At 47.8% G+C, this 7,500-nt stretch overlaps 3 protein-coding genes across 3 annotated transcripts in view; 1 reads left to right on the forward strand and 2 right to left on the reverse strand.

Moving 5' to 3' along the window:
- Nucleotides 1–2,886: 2,886 nt before the first annotated feature.
- Nucleotides 2,887–4,344, reverse strand: LOC126580935 (ubiquitin-conjugating enzyme E2 G2). The gene is made up of 6 exons (XM_050244286.1): nt 4,179–4,344; nt 3,902–3,983; nt 3,713–3,831; nt 3,575–3,634; nt 3,421–3,501; nt 2,887–3,337 (listed from the first exon to the last, which is right to left on the reverse strand). Exons 1-6 carry the CDS (start codon nt 4,219–4,221, stop codon nt 3,219–3,221), a joined length of 504 nt encoding a protein of 167 aa, XP_050100243.1. The 5' UTR covers nt 4,222–4,344; the 3' UTR covers nt 2,887–3,218.
- A 166-nt stretch (nt 4,345–4,510) lies between these two features.
- LOC126574084 (NADH dehydrogenase [ubiquinone] flavoprotein 2, mitochondrial) lies at nt 4,511–5,736 on the reverse strand. Its single transcript, XM_050234042.1, has 5 exons — nt 5,577–5,736; nt 5,353–5,478; nt 5,001–5,276; nt 4,811–4,930; nt 4,511–4,741 (listed from the first exon to the last, which is right to left on the reverse strand). Exons 1-5 carry the CDS (start codon nt 5,601–5,603, stop codon nt 4,571–4,573), a joined length of 720 nt encoding a protein of 239 aa, XP_050089999.1. The 5' UTR covers nt 5,604–5,736; the 3' UTR covers nt 4,511–4,570.
- A 204-nt stretch (nt 5,737–5,940) lies between these two features.
- LOC126570381 (nucleolar protein 58) overlaps nt 5,941–7,500 on the forward strand; it is a 2,921-nt gene continuing 1,361 nt past the window's right edge. The window contains exons 1-5 of the mRNA XM_050228108.1: nt 5,941–6,104; nt 6,227–6,303; nt 6,567–7,004; nt 7,080–7,249; nt 7,319–7,500. The exon at nt 7,319–7,500 is cut by the window's right edge and continues 49 nt beyond it. Coding sequence (XP_050084065.1) covers nt 6,060–6,104; nt 6,227–6,303; nt 6,567–7,004; nt 7,080–7,249; nt 7,319–7,500 — 912 coding nt within the window. The 5' untranslated portion in view covers nt 5,941–6,059. The remainder of the gene's footprint in view (nt 6,105–6,226; nt 6,304–6,566; nt 7,005–7,079; nt 7,250–7,318) is intronic.

Raw genomic sequence — 7,500 nt, forward strand, 5'->3', positions numbered from 1 at the left:
GTGTTCGCGAAGAAAATCGGAAGGCGAAAGCACCGCGGGAGAAACGGAGACATTCCGAAGCGAACGCATCGTGATCAGCCGTGGCGTATCGATTCTGGTGACGATCGATGTGCGTTCGCGCACCGCCCGGTCTCTTGGTGGCCCGGTCAAACCACGGAGGAAAAGGAGGTCACATGTACGCATGTTTTCTCAAAACTTTCACGAAATTTCCGTATCGGAACGTCCACCCACCCACCCACTCCGGCCCGGGAGCATAATGTGCAGGCGCGATGGAGGATCTTCCAGTTCGTTCGAGTGAATGAATTCGTTATCCACCCCTTCACCCGCGAGCATGCGTTGAACAGCAATCTCGAGTGTGGCCGCGATACCGGATCAACATATTAGCATTTTACCATGACAAATGAATTCCAAATTGTGCCGAATCTTGTTTGCACGCAGCGGACCATGATTTTCGCTTTCTTCCATCACGCCCATCTCAATTAAGCGCCCATCAGCAGCAGCAGCAGCAGCAGCAACTCACAGTTGCTAACGGTGCTAATCGTTGCGGTTAACTACCGCTAACTGGAGCAGCTAAAATGCTTCAATAGGCTCACAGGTTCATTAACAAAGAATTCTAAATGAACCATTCTGCATCTCGAAAGATCGCGCTTCGAGCGAACAGGCGGCATAATGCATTCGCCGGCAAATGAAGTGCAGATCGAGCCACCGTTACCGTTACCCATGAGGGCCAACCACAAATTGGTCGATTAGCAGTTCTCATGCTGTGATACTGACGATGGGTGGTAGGGCAACGTAATGGACAACGGAACCTTGTTATTGGCAACACCAGTGGAACCGTTGTTCGCTTCAATTGAGCTTTTATCTTATTAATGCTCCATTATGATTCCCTTCAATTTTCCGTTTTTTTTTTGGCACACAACCACGTGCGCACGTATAATTGCTGCCATAATCTGGAGTACCATTTGAATAAACGCTGCTAACTGTTTTTTGCGAAACGTGATCACGGCCATTCACATACATTCGGAGGGAAGGATCACTTGATCAACCGTACCAAATATCAACTATAGATATGCATGCGTTCCTCGCTTGTCAATCATTGAAGTCTTTTGTTTGATATTTGTTTTCCTCAAACGTTTGACGTCAATTTTTGGAAACAAAAAATAAAAAAAAAACATCCGTGCTACAATCCATCCATCGTATGTAATCCCATTACGTTGTTCGCCATAGAAACCACTTTCCGGCCTACTCAGCGTGATGCGCGGTTGTTACTTCATCGCGCAGAAACCAGTTGTTCACACGCATGTGCTCGATCTGCCTTCTGCACCGTTCGCTTCTTCTAATTACCGTTAAAATAGTAAATTACGATCTATTCTCTCCGCGTTACCCCCGCTTGTCCCTTTCCCCAAGTACGGAGACGCAGCGTGTGACCCCTGGTATAGCCACGCTTGGCGCAATTTTCTGTGTAAGCTCGCGATCACTAACCACACAGCAGTTCTACCAGAACAAACGTTCGTTTGGTTATTGAATCAGGGATTTTTTAAACAAAATATATGTGCACACGATCACTGATAAGTTCAAGTTCACAGGACTAAACCAATGCGGTCCAACACGGTTCAATCCAACTATGCCCACGTCTTGCGATGCGATGAGCACATCGAGAACACAACTAAACCGTACCTTTCTCCTCGAAGACTGGCGACCAACTGTGCGGATGATCGGAAGAAAGCGGCCCATGACACAATTTTGCTGTGGCTCTGGCCGTCCATCTCCACCACCACCACCACCACTAACATTACCGCCACGGCCAGAAGCACCATAGCGGAAGGGAGTTCCGCAACACGCGCCAGATCGATGATGGTATCGGCGGTTGGCTATCGGTTGGTCGTGCTGCTGCGCCTTCGATTCGCTCGTTCACAGCTCGTTCGTTCGCCATCGTTCGTTCGCTTTAATGTTTGTTTCTTCAGTGTGGTTCCACCGTCATCAGGCCATAAGCTTGATTCTAACGGTTCCCCATATCTCTTTCTCTCCATCTTCTCGCAGTGGCCAATGGCTCGGGATGTACCGCTGATTCCACCACTCCCCACACATCTCAAATCTTCGCATTCCGCCTTGCCGTCCTCGGCATACTCGTACGCTTGTGAGATTCTGGTGGGTAGAGCAGGTGGTAAGAATGTACGATGATCATGCTGCTCGGTGTTTGCGTCTTGCGGTGAGCGTGGGATAACACGCTGCATATGGACAATATGCTTTGTTTGCGAAGAGAAAAGGATGGCCAATTCGGAACGGAATTGATTTTTTCGTCACAGAGAAGGCGTTTTCTGAGGTGCTGATGGATCAAACATGATTCATCTTGTTTTAAATTGTGGCACAGATTGGCCAGAAATCACAATGATGCAGATTGATTTGAAACCACCAATTTTTGGTCAATGAAAAAGTCTTTTAGCAAGTCACAAAAAGGCGTATAACATTCGTCTACCTTCGATACCTTGAAGCCAGGGTGACAAAGGCTTGAAACCGATCGGTTGAATTGTGCCAGTTTCACGTGCCGTAAGCGTTGTGGCGACAGTTTTGGTAGCGCTTTCACTAGCGAAAGGTTTGTTTTTCGTCTCTTTTTCCGGCATGTGCATGGACGGCGCTGGTAATGCGCGGAATGGTTCTGGTTTTGGACCTGCACACGTGATGCTCTCAAATACGTGCTGATGTCCCACTTGTCACTTTCCATACTCGCGAATTCCATGCATCGATGCAAACGATGGGTGCAAGTGGCGAGCATTCACTTTCATTGCTAGCTGCCGGACTGTGATGACCGCTTTTCCAAAGCTAGACTAGCAAGCAACTGCTCCCGGACCTTAACACTTCTGGTACCAACATTTAAACAGGGAATGATTTAATTAGCTATTTAAATTTATTATTGTTTTTCCCCCTTTTCTGTAACATTTCCTTATCATAGGAACCGAAATGTGTGGGCCTGCAATGAAGCAACGCTGGAGCAACGGAAACGAAACACGAAAACCAAATTGCAATCTCTTCTAAAACGCTTCCTTGTTTTTAATGATATTTAAGCATTTTGATCAAAGATACAATGCACATCCACAGTCACCCGCCCCAACATAGCATAAACAACATAACAAAATACAGCTCTACACCCTTCCATTGCGTCCCATCGATTGTTCGTTGACTCTCGATCAGTTCCCTCACCGTCGCGAGTTCCGCTCGTCCTATGAGGAGAGACCGAGCGTTTTGCGAACGATCCGCTTGGCAATTTTGTTGAATTCTTCTCGATTCTCGCGCCACATGATAGCTGCATCAACGTTAGCACCGGACTCGTCGTTTGGTTCTGGAAAGGGACATAAAATGCAGATAAACTCATTAAGTTCGGTATTCGAGGAATCATTGATTAGTGTCCCGGCCTGTCCTTACCTGCCAGCATGCTGACTACACTTAGCAAGATTTTTTCCACACTCTGTACAGGGCTCCACCGCTCCGCGGATAGCTCGTATCCTTTGAAATAAGAGATTGAATACGAAAGTAGTAAAGAAAGGTTCACAAATTTGCTCTGGTAACACCAGCTTACCTAGTGGGTCGTCTCCGGGTGCATGTAAAATCGATATGCAAACGCGGCCATCGGTAAAAACTAAATAGCGCCAAAGGGAAGAGCATTAGGCAACATAAGTAAAAAAAAGACGCTGCTCTGCTTGAGCGTACTACTTACTATTTGGATGGAACATTTCACACGTAAACTTCATTTTAGGCGGACTGAGCGGATAGTCGGGAGGAAAGACGAGTTTTGCTGTAAATATGCCACCCTCGAAGCAGGTGCCTTCTGGTCCACTGAAATGAAAGCCAACCAGCCAGCAAGGTCAAGACAGACCAGCAAACAAGGGCAGTAGAGGCAACTTACGTTATAAGTGCTTCCCATTCGAAGAAGTTTTCCTCACTGATGGGACCCGCAATGATGCCTTCCGGAGGGTTTAGCGTGAGTTCTGGCACAGCAACGATACGCAGGACAAGGAATGGCAAATTAGCATTTTATCATAACATACGGTTCGATAACGGAACGTGACCGTGCATCATTATTGTGCAACGTAGCCCACGACGACCTTTACATCTCTCTGCGGAGGCACGGGGCAGCCTGTTCCATTGTTGGCTTTAACCGCACAGCTGGATCAGCTACTTACGCTTGTATTCGGCCATCAATCTTCTTAAGGCAGAGCCTGCCATTGTGCAATTAGGGCAATCGGTGCTTAATCCGGGCGGTGCGACAAAACGAAAAAGGGGTTTCCTCGGGGGACCAAGTTTCTCTTTTCTGGTAATTTTGCAAACAAACACGCAACAAAAAAATCGGACTTTGACGTCGTGATTTTGACAGCGCCTATGTTTACGTCGCCACGGCCTGGAGGCGCACACATACGCATGCACGCACGATTTTTGGGAAGGAATCTGCGGTTTCTAAAATCCAATTTTACGAAATCCGCACTACTCTGGTTCCATGCGGACATTCGCCATCGAATTATGGTTTTTGCCTTTTTATTCCATTAACTATCACGCGGTAGTTTACAACAAGCTAGCTTTATAGTCCCGCTTGCAGACCGAAGCCAGGACCCTTGGGCTCTTCCGTGAGCGATGTAAGCCCCTTGACCGGTTCCGACGCGTATCGGCCATTGCGTGGACCAGGGCGCGGATTCTTTCCTTGCTTTAGGCTATCCAGAATTTCTTCCGTATCGGCCACGCTCAAGTCTTCCTACGATTGAGTGAAGCAAACGCTTGTTATCAATAGGATCATAAAACACTATCCGGCGGTAATACTAACGTAGTAATCATCGTTAACGGCTAGCATTGGGGCGTTGACACAGGCACCCAAACACTCCACCTCCGAGATGGTGAACAAGCCATCCTTCGTCGTCTCTCCGACACCGATTCCGAGATGTTTCTACGGAAGAAATGCATTCATTAGACGTTGCTTTAGAGACAAGCAAGCAAAAGAAGCTGGTGCTGCATACCTTACAGGCCGCTAGAACCTCATCTGATCCACACAGCCAGCATGGTGTGGTGGTGCACACCTGGATGTGGTATTTGCCCGTCGGTTTGCGCATAAACATCGTGTAGAAAGTGGCCACCTCGTACACACGCATATGCGCCAGTCCCAGAATATCGGCCACCTTGTGCATGGCGGAGATTGGCAGCCATCCGTGCTGTCGCTGGGCCAGATCCAGCAGTGGGATCATAGCACCGCGTTTGTGCCCTTCCGGGTAGATGTTTAGGATGGCTTCAGCACGCTGTAATGAATAGCGGGATCCGCTCAATTAGTACGATAGCGCATTCCTCTAGGGGCAGGTTCAGCGATGCCAGTACCTTCTGGTTTTCGGCAGTAAACTCGAACGGGATGCTGGGGTTATCCTCGGGAGTATCGCGGTGCACGAACAAGTTGTCGCTCATCTTCACCGCCGACGTGCTGAGCGGCCGTACCGCCGCAGTCCTCTGCAAGTACCGGGGGAACTTATGTAATACTGGCCATCACAACAAAACTACCGATGCCACAGGAAGCCACTGGTCAAGGACCTCTGCGGGCAGCTTACCAGAGTGTTGGCAAATAGGCGCAACATCGCTACTTGCTTCGCAAAGGATTTTCCTGCGCAAAGAAAATTCAGCAACCAGCCGCGGATCCTCTAATTCCCACCCAGCTGACAGATTTCTCAATGTTATGATTTTGCGAAGCCCTTGTCAAAACCTATGAGCGTCCAAGGCTTTTTAGAGCGAATCCAGGCTACTGAGTACAGAAAATTGAGGTGCCTTTTGATAAAATTATACAGAAAATTTAAATAAGTAAACTTTAGCGCAAAACGAGCAGAAAATTAAATTATTTCAGTGTTTACAGTGTGTAGAACACTCCCTGAATTCCGAGACTGTCAAGTTGACTGTCAAATCGACTGTCACGGCGAGCACGTTTTCGAAACGATTTGGAAGTGTGTGCGCGGCGCGGTCAACCTTTTGGAAATTCGCGTTAAAACGGAGTGAAAACTGCTTACCGCGCTTAGGTTTCGTTTAGGAAATAGGCCAAAATGTTTGTTCTCTACGAAACGCCGGCAGGCTATGCCATTTTCAAGGTAAGTTTACCGATCCAGAGCTCTCCCGGTGTACCCGGCGACCGTGATGCTCTTGAAGGCGACGCGCGTGGACACCCATCATGTTTCGGAGGTTATAAAGCGGATCATTTTTGTCTTTGCAGCTTTTAGACAACAACAAATTCAAAGAGATCGACAATCTGTATCTGGAGTTTGAATCGCCAGAGAAGGCCAGCAAAATGTAAGTTTCGTTCGGTGTCCCCTGACCCACGATTTCTACCCTACAGACGCTTAGTTCCGTTTGATCGTGGAAGTGAAGCGATTGAATTTTAAGACGCGTCTAATAGCAATCCATGCATAAAATTTCACCTTACCGTCGTGAAGAATCTAGATTTGTCGTAAATTTTGCTTTTATGCACATCCTGCCATCAACTATCGTATGCCGCCGGGTGTAGGTCTTGTGTCAAAAGAACACTATCTAATTCCTCCATCTCTAAATTTCAGCGTTAAATTGAAGCATTTCGAAAAATTTGCCGACACAACTGAGGCCCTGTCTGCGGCGACCGCCGCGGTTGAGGGTAAGGTCTCGAAATCGCTCAAGAAGGTGCTGAAGAAACTGGTGGTCGATGATGTACAGGAACAGCTACTGGTGGCCGATGCCAAGCTGGGCAATGCCATCAAGGACAAACTGTCGCTACAGTGCGTTTCCAACACATCGGTTCAAGAGCTGATGCGTTGCATTCGCAGCCAATCGGAGAATCTGCTCTCAGGACTACCGAAGAAGGAAATGACGGCCATGTCGCTGGGTTTAGCTCATTCACTATCCCGCTACAAGCTCAAGTTCTCGCCCGACAAGATCGATACGATGATCGTGCAGGCCCAAAATCTGCTGGATGATTTGGACAAGGAGCTGAACAACTATATGATGCGCGTGCGTGAATGGTAAGAAGGGAAGAGGTCCACAACACTTAACGAACAAGGCATTACGAACGCATTCTTTTGGGTCTTCTTGTGAAGGTACGGATGGCATTTCCCTGAACTGGGAAAGATTCTTACCGACAACGTGGTGTATATTAAGACGATCAAACTCGTCGGTACGAGAGATAACATGGCGGATACGGATCTGTCGGACATCTTGATGGAAGAGCTGGAACAGAAAGTGAAAGAAGCGGCTGAAATTTCTATGGGTAGGTAAACGATCCATGACGAGCCAAATAGAGCGGATTATTTATTCGTAAATATTCATGGTGCTACAGGTACGGAAATATCGGATGAGGACATTCTTAACATCCAGAATCTGTGCGATGAGATCATATCGATCAACGAGTATCGTGCCCATCTGAGCGACTACCTGAAGGCTCGAATGATGGCTATGGCTCCCAATCTGACGGTGCTCGTCGGAGAAACGGTCGGTGCCCGGTTGATTGCACACTCCGGA

The sequence above is a fragment of the Anopheles aquasalis genome, chromosome 2, assembly GCF_943734665.1.
Source record: "Anopheles aquasalis chromosome 2, idAnoAquaMG_Q_19, whole genome shotgun sequence".
Lineage (NCBI taxonomy): Eukaryota > Metazoa > Arthropoda > Insecta > Diptera > Culicidae > Anopheles > Anopheles aquasalis.